Source organism: Chlamydotis macqueenii, chromosome 1, assembly GCF_036417535.1.
Source record: "Chlamydotis macqueenii isolate bChlMac1 chromosome 1, bChlMac1.mat, whole genome shotgun sequence".
Taxonomy (NCBI): Eukaryota; Metazoa; Chordata; class Aves; order Otidiformes; family Otididae; genus Chlamydotis; species Chlamydotis macqueenii.
In genome coordinates this window covers 87,108,945-87,122,370 of record NC_141556.1, presented here as the reverse complement: position 1 = coordinate 87,122,370, position 13,426 = coordinate 87,108,945, and the positions used below count along the sequence as shown (strand labels likewise).

General features: G+C 41.9%; 1 protein-coding gene across 1 annotated transcript in view; it reads right to left on the bottom strand.

The window, feature by feature from the left end:
• Window positions 1-13,426, bottom strand: part of MAN1A2 (mannosidase alpha class 1A member 2) — a 144,283-nt gene that overhangs the window by 67,019 nt on the left and 63,838 nt on the right. The window contains exons 4-5 of the mRNA XM_086759953.1: window positions 6,821-6,939; window positions 4,319-4,399 (exon numbers count right to left, since the gene is read on the bottom strand). Of these exons, the coding sequence (XP_086616079.1) occupies window positions 4,319-4,399; window positions 6,821-6,939 (200 nt within the window). The remainder of the gene's footprint in view (window positions 1-4,318; window positions 4,400-6,820; window positions 6,940-13,426) is intronic.

Here is a 13,426-nt window from a genome sequence, read left to right as displayed (position 1 = left end):
GGTTACCCACTGAAACGAGCATTAAAGAAGAAATAGTACAAAAACATGTAAATAAAGCCCTCATCTATACAGAAAGAAACAATGAAGATTATGCCAAACATTAACTACAAAAAGTGATGTCACGTTTAAAATCATTCAAATCAAAGTTTCACTTACATACATTCTCTACTGCCCCAAGTTATTCAGGCTGAAAGAGTCAAACTTCCCAAAGGCAAAGCTCAGAAAGACAAGGAAAACACACACACTTAAAGGATTCATCATGATTTGGATAAAATCTAGGTACCTGAAAGAAAGTCTGCAGTGGAACAAAAGAAATGCACGTGACACCATGTTCCTCTGACTCTCTTAGTCTGGGTTAACTATATCTCTTCAGCCTCCTGACAATGATCTGCATTTTGCATCCTGCCTTCTCCTACTTGGAGACACAAATGGTCCAGCAAGTACCTGGATATGCTTGCTTCAGGTACTTTCTCTTGACATCAGAGGATTTTGTTTCCTGCTCTCCATATACACAGGATCTCGCTCAACTTCAAACATACACAACATGAGAGAGCAGAAAAATAAAGTATGCCAGGAACACAGATGGGAAACACCAAAATCCTTAACCAAGGCTGAAAGTTTATGAAGCTACTACAAACTGAAATTAGATTTATTACTGGAAGTCTGATATCAAAGGACTTCATCTTCCAATTCACACAGCCATGAGAAGGGCAGAGTGACTATGAGAAAAGTTACTATTTGAAGGAGTTTACCAACTCCTCCTGGGTGACACCAAGCCCCAGAAGGTGTCCACAGCAATCAGGGCTTGCCACCATGGTGAGCCACAGGATGTCACAGACAAGGGTGAGACTGTAGCCACAGGGAAGGGGGAGACTTGGTATGCAGAGCATAGGAGGCTCCTTCAGCTGAGGAGATGCAGATAACTCTGTAACAATCAGCAGATGGGGCTCACTTCTGTTTGGCTAGGACTTGCTATGTAACAAGGAAGCCACTTAGAAAGACAGAAACTTTACTGAAGCAAGTAATAAGTAAGAAGAGGTCCCACAGCATAGAGAATACCTTGAAGATGATGGCACTGCTTCTTCTGCTCCTGATGTTCTTGTTTCTTCTGCAAATGCTGACTCAATAAACTGGACTCAAAGTTACCCCAGAGATGGGAGGAGATTACTGCTTCCTAGTCCCTTCTCACTGGAAATGCTTCCTGAAGAGCAGGGATAGCCAACCTGGCTGGTTCCAGTCCCATCACAACTATATTCGTTCACCTTCTGGGCCTTATGTTTCTCCCTTCCTTCTTTTGGCGAGGACAATGGTGATGACAGGGGCCTCATCACTAGAATTGCCTCAGAGAGAAAGGGCAACTGCAACTTTGCACTTGAAGGAATAAATGGTACTCAAGGATTACTGACCCTCAGGGGAGGTGCCACAGTATCCACAGACAGTGGACATGTCTATGATTTGAATCACTGTGAAGACATTACTGTTCCTGTCTATTTGCTCAAAAATTTCAGCTTTACCTATCTGTTCTTCAAGAAGCTGGATAGATATTTGGCATGTAATATGAGCATCACATTCATTCTAGCAGTGGGTAGTCACTGCTGGAGGCTATTAGGCAGGAGCCATAGAGAGGAAACTACAGCAATTCATCAAACAAAACTGTAAAAAAACCTCCAGATTTTGAACACACAGCAATCAACTCTGGTATCTTCTTTATCTGCAAAAAAAACATATTACCCTTCATCTTGCTTATGCTTTATTGCTCCTATGATCATTCAGTGTGTTTAATTACAGGATTATTCTGCATATATGCACTATTTGGGCTCTACAGCTGTCTCTCTCCTTCCTTGAACAAACTCCCATTTGGAGAGCAGAAAGTTAATTTACAGTGTCTTCAGCAAGGCTTGGAAGTGAAGAAACTGCTCCTAGCAGGGTTCAGCATCTTCAATGACATCTTTTGGATGATCTTCAGAAATGAGAAGCAATGGGCCTGGATCCTGTAAGATGCTCCAGGAATCTCCATGTGCCTTTATGAGCTCAAAGAAGTTCACATAGCCAACATGAAGAACTGCAGCTTGTTTCTGCACGCATTGTTGGTCTACGACATCTTCATTGTGCTTATGGCTCCTTTGCTAACCAGGTGTGGGGAAATAATAATGGAAATCACATTTGGATTTGACCATTTGATTCAGCACATCACAAGAAAATCCCATTTCTGCTGAAGATTCCAGTGTGGTGTGCTACATCAAGTTCTGACAAACCTTTTACTGTCCTAAGCCTAGAGAACATTGTAATTACTGGTCTCTTGGCAGCCTACTCTCACAGATTCAACATTTAGGCACACTTGTCACGGATCTATTTTGTAACTTCTGCTGCAGCTTTTAGCTGTGATCTGTTGGCAAGCTTTGTTGTTTCAGCGTTAATGCAGAAAGATCAGCCAGCTCTTTTCTGTCCGGTGTCATTCATTCTTACTGCTTGCTTGGCTGTTGATTTTTTGTGCCAGGAGTTGAGACTGTTTTGGACAGGCAGAGATATTACAAAGTGGCCCTCCTATCCTTCCTCAGAAATCAATATCAGCTATCCTGATACCCAAAAAGACTGAGATCCACAAAGATTACTAGAAGAGGTGGAAGAACATATAATCAATCATATACCAAATAAAGATTGATTAGATAATATGTGTTGAAAAAAAAAAAGAATTTACCAATACCAGCATATGCAGTGAAGAGAAAACCTCATGTTATCCAGAGAAAAAGCAAGCAAATACGATTACCTTGAAAAAAGTCTTAAATCAGGGAACTGGATAGACACCATGGGAGATGAAATAATTCCAGAGTCACATCCTGAGAAACCAGCTATACAATATGGCTGATTACCACGTAATAGAGGAATCTCCCTGGAAAGAAACTTTAGAAGACTATGAACAGACAGCTCCAATCTAATAATAAAAGCGTAACTTCCAACCATCCTTTCTTTGTGAAATGCAAGTGCTTTATCTTGTTCTGATTGCTGCATACACATGATACTCTCTCAATAACCATTTCTATCCTGATGCTATTATACACAACAGAGTGATATAAAAATACTTTATTTTACTAGTGTTGGATAAGAAGTTAAAGATAACCATAAAGAACACAAAACATACTTACACAGTAAGTCTAGGGAATTAACTTGGAATAAACATCAATGAACATACTGTCCTAGGGAAAATGCTAATAGTGCCTTGACAGGTATCATTCAAAACTACAAACCACATGGATTCATAATTAAGGACAAAAACTGGTATTGTGCCAGGATGATGCATGAAAGAAGACAAATACTTGAGTCTTAAATGCAGCCCCCGCTTCCCCCCCCCCCCAAATGTTGGTGTTTTTTGTGTTTGGGTTTTTGCTGCCGCTGTTGCTGGGGTCTGGGGGTTTTTTTTGGTTTATTTTAATTCACATAAGGCTGATTTTCATTCTAAGCTGCCATACTCAATGTTTACTCCAAAGCAGGTATATGGACCATTTCATTTCTACTTTCTTATGTTATCAACTATATCACAGTCATTGCCTAACATTTTAGGTAGTAGGCTACAGAATGGCCACGAAAAATAAAGAATAAAAACAAACAAATCAAAGACACTAGCAACAGATCAAATGATAGGTAGCTAATAAGACATTAGAAGAGCTATGACTTAATCGGAAGGTTGGGTCAGGCTCCAGTGTTGTTAAAATCTATGAAGGAAGAGGTGACAGCAACATTACTGCTAGACCAAAGGAGTCCACGGTTGCGAGTCTGAGTATGTGTATCCTTTCAATCCAAGCATGTTCTGTGCATAAGTGGTCAGAAGTATAAGTCTCTGATTTCTTAATAGAAGTTTCAAGAGTACGATGAAACTGGCTTGATATTTCTGCCTTTATCACTGAAAAAATGGTAAGAAGATTGCGTAGCGCTTTTGTGAAGCAAACCTGCAGTCTTGCAGGACAAGTGACAAAACTATTATTTCTGCCTTCATAGAGTTGCAGAATATCAAAACAAGTTATTGTTGTCATGAGAAGCTAGTGACTTGACATTTCAGGCCAATGTTTACTTGAGTGGAATCTTTTGAAAACATCTTGATAAAAGCAGCGCTTCAAATTTCTAACAGAGAGTCCTAAACTGGCTGAGACCTTTAAGAAACAAGCTGTAAAGATTCCACACTCTAAGAATTTCATTACTTTGTACAACTTACACTATAGAATTAGTTTGCAAACTAATGAGAAACCAAGATTCTAGAAAATTTTTCATATGCAACATTTGCTAGAATCCATTAAACTTCACAGACACCTTCCAATCTCCTTACCTCCTGTCCTGAAAGGTAGTATGCTGCTAGAAGACCACCAATGAAGCGAATATTGACCTCAAAAACAGACACTTCAGAATTCTAGAACAGGAAGAAAGAGTAAATAATCAACCAACTCTGTAATCAAGGAAAAAAAAAGAAAATCATCCAGATAAAGGTAAGTACATACACTAAACCAATACCATGCCAGGGTTCATACTGTTTCAGTATCTAGATCCATATTGAAATTCCTGTGTACATCTTCATGACATTGAATGATAATTCTAGTTGCAACTTCAACGGATTTTTTAAAAATCAAATTAGTTTTTCTCCTACTCTTTAATCACACTATCACCACAAAGTGCAATTAAAGTTGTTTGGGGATGGTGGGCAAGAAGGTGAGGACTGTACATTTCCACAATTCAGCATCTTTTCTCTTACATTTAAGTATAACTCCAAATCTTTTGAGTTTAGAGGATAAAGTAGAATAATAGAGAATTCCTATAATGTGCTTTCTTAACCTGAATTACCAATGTGCAACTTCAAATTCAGACCTCCATTTTAACATAGTCTCTGTCTCAGAATAGCCTTTACATATTTAATATTATAATAACAAGTACTGCAAGACCACTGAGAAACTCAAGAGAATAAGCTATTTTACTGCCTTCCTCCACATTAATATCCTTGGGCTAAATTCACTGGTATGTGTTCACTCATTTAACCCACTGAAAAATTAAGAGGAACTAGCTAGTTTTAGCATCTTTCTGCCTCCCTCTGCACCCCATTCACTCCTTTGCCTGCATACACCCCACCTGTCTCCCCCATGAACTTCTATTCATTCAACCCATTAGACACAGAAGTGTAGTTTTATTAAAAGATTTTGAGATAAGGGAGCCTTCCCTTTTATCCAGAAAAGTCACTAGCATGTACACTGTATAAGTTGCCCCATCAATTAGCACATAATTGAAATTATATTTATAGGTATATCTTTCCTTTTACACTATTCCTATAGCACCTGCAGTTGTATCATGCATTTGGCTTGTATCCAAAGATGTGCCAAGTGTATTTATCTATTTCAGAAAGATTATATGAATACTTTAAAGATTTCCTCAAATAGCACCGATGATCAGAAGTCTAAGCTTGAAACACTCCCAAATATAGGTTTTTTAGTAAAAGATGTATTCTTACTCACCTACAGGTGATACAAAAAAAAAAAATATCAACAACCTAGCATACAATTCCACTTAATACCTATTAAAGTCATTAATTACACAAGCAATGGTACAGTGCAGAGGGAAATCGATGATTTGTATTTCCCAGTTAAAAAAAAAAAATCTAAGAGTAACAAATTTACGTATTTATTTATAAACTTCAAACCACATAAGGAAGCTACTCAAGTCTGGTATATATAAGACAACTCATTAACTTTCAAAAATGTTTTTTTGATACAGAGGAAGCTGTAATTGAATCCCAGAGCATTACATAAATTTATTTCACCCAAATCCTAGATTAATTCTGTAAATTTATACTGAAGTTGCCTCAGACCAGACAAAAGCTATGGGAGTAATTTAGTTCATCGTCATGATGATACCATTATGTCTACACTGTCTCTGACATATTTAGGGTCTTCATTTTTAGAATGAATAATTATCTGGCGCTAACTGAAAAAAACCCAGAGAGTAGAATTTCTTTTATGTCTGCCAGACAGTCAATGTATAAAAAAAAAAAAGGAAAAAAATCCAAACAAATCACTTCTGGAATGTAGGAAATAACAAAAACAACAGCAAGTATCTGCTCAATTCTGACTGTATACCTATGTTTCATTTTGTGCTTTACTGAACGGAAAATTATTTCTAGAATCATAGGGCAAAGTCTAAACATTGCAATACAAATTCTGTCAGAGTCTGTCACACTCCTAAAATTACTAACAAGAACACTAATCAATGAGGATAATATAGAGCCATTTGTTCAATTTAACACTTCCAAACTCTGCACACATGAAGAATGTCAGATGCTGTATGACCAGGTGGGAAATTCTTCTGATAGATTCAGAACCTGTAGGCAAACTAAGATAACTCAAGCAGCATTCTTCATGTTAAAACATCTTAAAGACATGGGAGAAGAGATTGTATTGTTAAGTAACTTCTATACCATGGTTTGGGAGGAAATTATCTTTCACAGCTCAGTTATTTCCAACTAACATCAGCTTGTAAAGTCTCATCTTTTGCCTTCATTTGTGAGGCCTTGTTGGTTCTTAGTGAACACCTTCCCTTTTTTCCATTACCCAACTATAATTTGTATGTTGAATATACAATATATACTTAAAGTGCAAAAGGGTTGGGGTAGGCTTTTTTTCAAAACAAAGTTAAACACAGAGAACTTCACTAAAGCTTATATCTAAACTTCTGGTACTTTGAGGCATAAGTTTTTTTTTAAGTTCCAGCTGAAAGACATCTTCTGTCTCCCCACAAGAGGAACACTTTGAAAAGGACTAGAAGAAATATTAGAGGACGCTCTACTCACCACACTGAAATCAAGATTTTTGTCAATCCACTCTTGTCCTTCTCTGAATTCATCGTGAAGCCCCATGATATAAAGAGTATCCAATGCATCTACTATGGTAGCACCCATCTGTGAGTTTCCTAAACACAAAAAGGATTTATATTACAGGTGATTATTTCATTACTTTTCTTAAACATCACGACCATGAGAAAATAACCCAAGCAGCAGCAAAGCAAAGTTACCTCAAAGATGAGAGCAAAAAGAATAATCAAAATGAGCACGGAATTAACCGCTACAAAGAGGATCACACTTCTCTTTCAAAGCATCAGGATTCTAACACGGTTTGGCTTCTGGGGAGAAAAGACGACTAAAGATAGAAAAAAAAAAACCTTCTCATCTGCTTTCCTAACCTGAACACAAGCAACTGTACTTTGACACACAAAAAAAAAAGGACAGAGAGACATTCAGCTTCAAAAAGCTATTAGGAATTCTAGGACAGAAGCGTTTTTAAAAAGCATATGCAAGATAAAACAATTTGTATTTGCAGTAATGCCTTGTACTTCCCAACTTTCACCACTGAAAAGTTCAAAGTTCTGCAATTACGGAAGCTACCTAGAGTCACTGCAAGCATTGACTCATAAGCAGGGATGCCCTGGCTTGGCTCGACTGACAAAGCCGCAGGCCCAAGATGTTCACTTCACCTCACTGCCTGCATGGACCCACACTATGGGGTGCTAATGGATTACTCAGTTGTCACCATTTAAAGTGGAGCATTTAAAGCCAAATAAAAATCAACGGTGCTTTACCATAAAACTCCATTCACTTGAAAGAGCAGCAATTTTGATTGATTGGCGAGTGACTCATCAGCTTGTACAAGGAAGACAGGACGAAGAGGTGTTGAGCCACTGCCCGTGTCAGCCTTGACCTTCTTAGGCCATCCTAACCTAAGCTGTTGCCCTTAGTAGGCAGAGGTCTTTGTTTCTAGAGGAAAGGAACAATTACCATGGGTTTATTTATTTTCATGGCGCGTATAAAACTTCCTATCCACTAATAAAGTAGTCCAATTTCACCGTTCATACCCGTAATCTACAAAACAGGACAATAATGATATGATATGATTAGCAATTTAATGATAGTAGTCTCCTAACAAGTTAAGCTATTTTTTTAATGTGCTTTTCATCCATAATGGGATCTCTACAGCACAGTGTTCCTTCTTGGTTGTTTCTATTCATTAATTTCTGATTTTTACATGTTTAGAGTTTTTTTTTCTCCTTAAGCATAACAATAACTGAATGAAGTCATCACCCTCATTGTTTTTCTTTTACACACCTAAATGACCAATACTTACATGCAAGCTTAATTCAATTTTCAGAGATTTCTTTCCCCAAATAATAAAAATTAAACACAACAGTCTGACAAAGTAATCACCAACTAATTTCTTCAAAAATAGCCATGCATCTGCTTAATTAACTTAAACTGACATGGAAAGGCTTAAGTCAGTGGTGTCTGTTAGGAATACAGGAATACTCAAGTACAGATCGGGACACACTATCTTTTGTAAGATTTAAAGACATCCTTTGACAAACTGGCCAGCAGGCATACCTATAACTCTCAGGAAACAAATTCATCACAGTGTGCAAGTACTGTAAGGTTTAACACCTTCAGCAAGTGACAAATACCACTGCTTATGTTGAAATGGAGGTTACTTTGAGTAGAGCAACAGCGTGTGCTTAGCTTTGCACGCTTTCGTAAGTGTAATGTGACAGTCAATTTATCACAAAACTATGCAAACCAGACCACAACACAAAGACTAACTTGAGTATTAGCTGACAAGGTATTTCTGATGTAAAGTTGGAATTTGTTATACTGCTATGGCACTCAAAGTAATTTCTGTTCCTTTATTTAAACCACATTGATAACATTTTCAAATACACAAGGTGTTTGAATGAACATGGATACATAGCCTCAGGAAATCCTGAAAGCTCCTCTTGTAATCGTTTCCAAAAATAAAAACCTTCTAACTTAAACACAGTGATAACCACATCAGTAAGCTCTCATATTCTATAATTGGCATCGGGTGAAGAGAATGCATTGCATGTGGATGGACTGGTATTGGGGATGGACTGGTGTGTTGTTGGCCTTCCCACTCCAGAAAAAAAGTTCAGATACCGCTGTACAATCATCCATAGATATCTAGATCTCAGAAGTACATTCAAGCATCCACATCAGGGTAAAGCAGTATGTTGGGAACAAGAATAACTGTTTTCCAGCTCTCAAGAAAATATGTTCAAAAATACAACTTTAAACAACCTTTTTCATTGAGTTCTCTGCACAGAACCGTGGAAGAAGGGCCATGGAAATGCAAAAGTCCATGATGACTTTTGCCATCCAATAGACGCATCTCAAGATGGAGCAGAAAGGCTAGGACTGCAGGAACACAATCACAAAACGGTTTGACTTGGAATGGACCTTTAAAGATCATCTATTTCCAACCCCTCTGCCCCAGGCAGGGACACCTTCTACAAGATCAGGTTGCTCAAAGCCCCATCCACTCTGGCCTTGAACACTTTCAGGGATGGGGCATCCACAACTTCTCTCGGCAACCTGTTCCAATGCCCCGTCATCCTCACAGTAAAGAATTTCCTCCTTACGTCTAATCTAAATTTACTCTCTTCCAGTTTAAAACCATTACCCCCTTGTCCTATCACTACGTGTCATAGAATCACAGAATGATTAGGGTTGGAAGGGAACTTCAAAGGTCATCTAGTCCAACCCCACTGCAAGGATCAGGGACATCCCTGACTAGATGAAATTACTCAGAGTCTGATCCAACCTGGCCTTGAATGTTTCCAGGGATGGGGCATCCACCACCTCTCTGGGAAACCTGTGCCAGTGTTCTACAACTCGCATTGTAAGAAAATTTTTCCTAATATCCAATCTAAATCTACCCCCCTCTATTTTAAAACCGTTACTCCTTGTCCTATCGCAACAGGCCCTACTAAACAGCCTCTCCCCATCTTTCTTGTAGGCCCCCTTGAGGTACTGGAAGACTGCTATCAGGTCTCCCCAGAGCCTTGTCTTCTCCAGGCTGAACAGCCCCAACTCTCTCAACCTGTCCTCATAGGAAAGGTGCTCCAGCCCTCTTATCATCTTTGTGGCCCTCCTCTGGACCCTCTCCAACTGGTCCATGTCCTTCTTATGTTGGGGACTCCAGAAACGGACACAGTACTCCAGGTGGGGTCTCACCAGGGCAGAGTAGAGGGGCAGAATCACCTCCCTCGACCTGCTGGCCACGCTTCTCTTGATGCAGCCCAGGATGCGGTTGGCCTTCTGGGCCGCAAGGATGCATTGCCTGCTCATGTTGAGCTTCTCATCCACTAGCACTCCCAAGTCCTTCTCCTCAGGGCTGCTCTCAATCCATTCCCCGCCCAGCCTGTATTTGTGCCTGGGATTGCCACGACGCAGGTGCAGGCCCTTGCACTTGGCCTGGTTGATCTTCATGAGGTTGGCACAGGCCCACCTCTCCAGCCTGTCAAGGTCCCTCTGGAAGGCATCCCTCCCTTCCAGCATGTCCACGGCACTACACAGCTTGGTGTCATCAGCGAACTTGCTGAGGGTGCACTCTATCCCACTGTCCATGTCGCCGACAAAGATGTTGAACAGGGCCGGGCCCAACACGGACCCCTGAGGGACGCCACTCGTGACCAGTCTCCACTTGGACGTGGAGCCATTGACCACCACTCTGTGAGTGCGGCCATCCAGCCAACTCCTTATCCACTGAGTGGTCCGTCCATCAAACCCATGTCTCTCTAGTTTAGAGAGAAGGATGTCATGCGGGACAGTGTCAAAAGCTTTGCACAAATCTGGGTAGATGATATCCGTTGCTCGTCCCTTGTCCACCAATGCTGTCACCCCGTCATAGAAGGCCACCAAATTGGTCAGGCACGATCTGCCCTTGGGGAAGCCATGTTGGCTGTCACCCATCACCACCTTGCTCTCCATGTGCCTTAGCATGGTTTCCAGGAGAATCTGCTCCACGACCTTGCCAGGCACAGAGGTGAGGCTGACCGGCCTGTAGTTACCCGGGTCTTCCTTATTACCTTTTTTAAAAATGGGGGTTATGTTCCCTCTCTTCCAGTCATCGGGGACCTCACCAGACCACCACGATTTCTCAAATATGACGGCCAGTAGCTTGGCAACTTCATCTGCCAGTTCCCTCAGGACCCGAGGATGGATCTCATCAGGACCCATGGACTTGTGCACCTTTAAGTTCCTCAGATGATCCCAAACCTGCTCTTCGAGTACAATGGGCAGTTCTTCATCCTCGCAGTCCCTGCTTGCGTCTTCTACAGCTTGGGTGGTGGGACAAGAACTCTTGTCGGTGAAGACTGAGGCAAAAAAGTCATTGAGAACCTCAGCCTTCTCCATGTCCTGGGTAACCAGGACACCAGTTTCTTTCCGGAGAGGGCCTACATTTTCCTTGGACATTCTTTTGTCCGCTACAAACCTATAGAAGCTCTTCTTGTCGTTTTTTATATCCCTGGCCAGATTCAGTTCTGTCAGGGCTTTGGCCTTCCTCACCTGATCCCTGGCCACTCGCACAGCCTCTTTGTAGACCTCCCAGGCTACCTGTCTCTGTTTCCACCCTCTGTAGGCTACCTTCTTTACTTTCAGTTGATCCAGGAGCTCCTTGCTCATCCATGCAGGCCTCCTGGCCTTTTTGCCCGACTTGTTCTTCATCAGGATGCACCTCTGCTGAGCTTGGAAGAGGTCTGCTGAGCTTTCCTGGGCCCCTCTTCCCTTCAGGGCCGCCTCCCATGGCACTTGGCCCATCAGGTCCCCGAAGAGGCCAAAGTCCACCTTCCTGAAGTCTAGGTCTGAGAGCTTGCCGTGTAGTTTCCTTGCTGCCCCGTGGATCTTGAACTCCACCGTGTCGTGGTCACTGCAGCCAAGGCTGTCCGTCGGTTTCACATCCCTCACCAGTCCCTCCCTGTTGGTAAGCACAAGGTCGAGCACGGCACGCCTCATGTCCTTGTCAAAAGTCCCTCTCCAGCTTTCTTGTAGGTCCCCTTGAGGCACTGGAAAGTCACTATAAGGTCTCCCTGGAGCCTTCTCTTCTCCAGGCTGAACAATCACAATGCTCTCACCCTGTCCTCATAGGAGAGGTGTTTCAGTCTTCTGATCATTTTTGTGGTCCTCCACAGGTCTATGTCCTTCTTCAGTTGAGGCCCACAGAGCTGAACACAGTACTCCAGAGGGGGGTCTCATGAGAGCAGAATAAAGGGGGACAATCACGTCCCTCGGCCTGCTGGCCATGCTCCTCTTGATGCAGCTCAGGATGCAATTGGCTTTCTGGGCTGCAAGCACACATTGGCTAATTCACATTGAGCTTCCCATCAACCAACACCCTCAAGTCCTCCTCAGGGCTGCTCTCAATCTATTCTCTGTCCAGTCTTTATTTGTGCTCGGGATTGCCCCAATTCACACGCAGGCCCTTGCACTTGGCCTGGTTGAACTTCATGAGGTTTGCACAAGCCTGCCTCTCCAGCCTGTCAAGGTCCCTCTGGAAGGCATCCCTCCCTTCCAGCGTGTCGACTGCACCACACAGTTTGGTGTCATCAGCAAACTTGCTGAGGGTGCACTCTATCCCACTGTCCATGTCACCAACAAAGATGCTGAACAGGGCCAGGCCCAACATGGACCCCTGAGGAACACCACTCATCACCAGTCTCCATTTGCACATCAAGTCATTGACCGCAACACTTTAAGTGTGACCATCCAGCCAATTCCTTATCCTTCAAGCAGCCCATCCATCAAATTCACATCTCTCCAGTTTAGAGACAAGGACATTGTGTGGGATAGTGTCAAATGCTTTGCACAAGTCCAGGTAGACGACATCAGTTGCTCTTCCTTTGTCCATCAACAATGTAACCCCATCATAAAAGGCCACCAAATTGTCTAGGCACAATTTGCCCTTAGTGAAGTCGTGTTGGCTGTGACCAATCAACTTATTTTCCATGTGTGTTAGCGCCATCCACAATCAACCAGAAGTGTCCGTGGTTTCATAACGCATCCCACAGCGATTGAAGAATACACCTTCACCAGATATAGGTAAGAAATTGGCTTTCATGCTCACAGTGTTAAATGTGAGCCCCCAATCCCATACACAGAACTCCCACCTAAACCAGTAGCCCCTAGTATGGGATTGACTGACAACCTGTTGCACACAAGACCCTCCAGCATTGTTTGCAGACACAGAAATAAAAGCAGTCCAATAGAGCAAAATAGACTTGCTCAGCATTTTTTTGCCTCTAAGAGTCAATTAAAGGCATAGATTCATATTTGTAAGTTTTTGTCTGGGCCACATACCAATAGTTTGTTCAAGCTCTCCCTCCTGCTGCCTTTTTGCCCCTTCCTCTCATCTTCTAAGTCTATCTTCAGTAGGGCCTCTTGTGACAGGACAAGGGGTAATGGTTTTAAAATAGATGGAGGTAGATATAGATTAGATATTAGGAATTTTTTTTTTTTGTCACGAGAGTGGTATAACACCGGAACAGGTTGCCCAGAGAGGTAGTTGATGCCCCATCCCTGGAAACATTCAAGGCCAGGTTGGATGAGGCTCTGAGC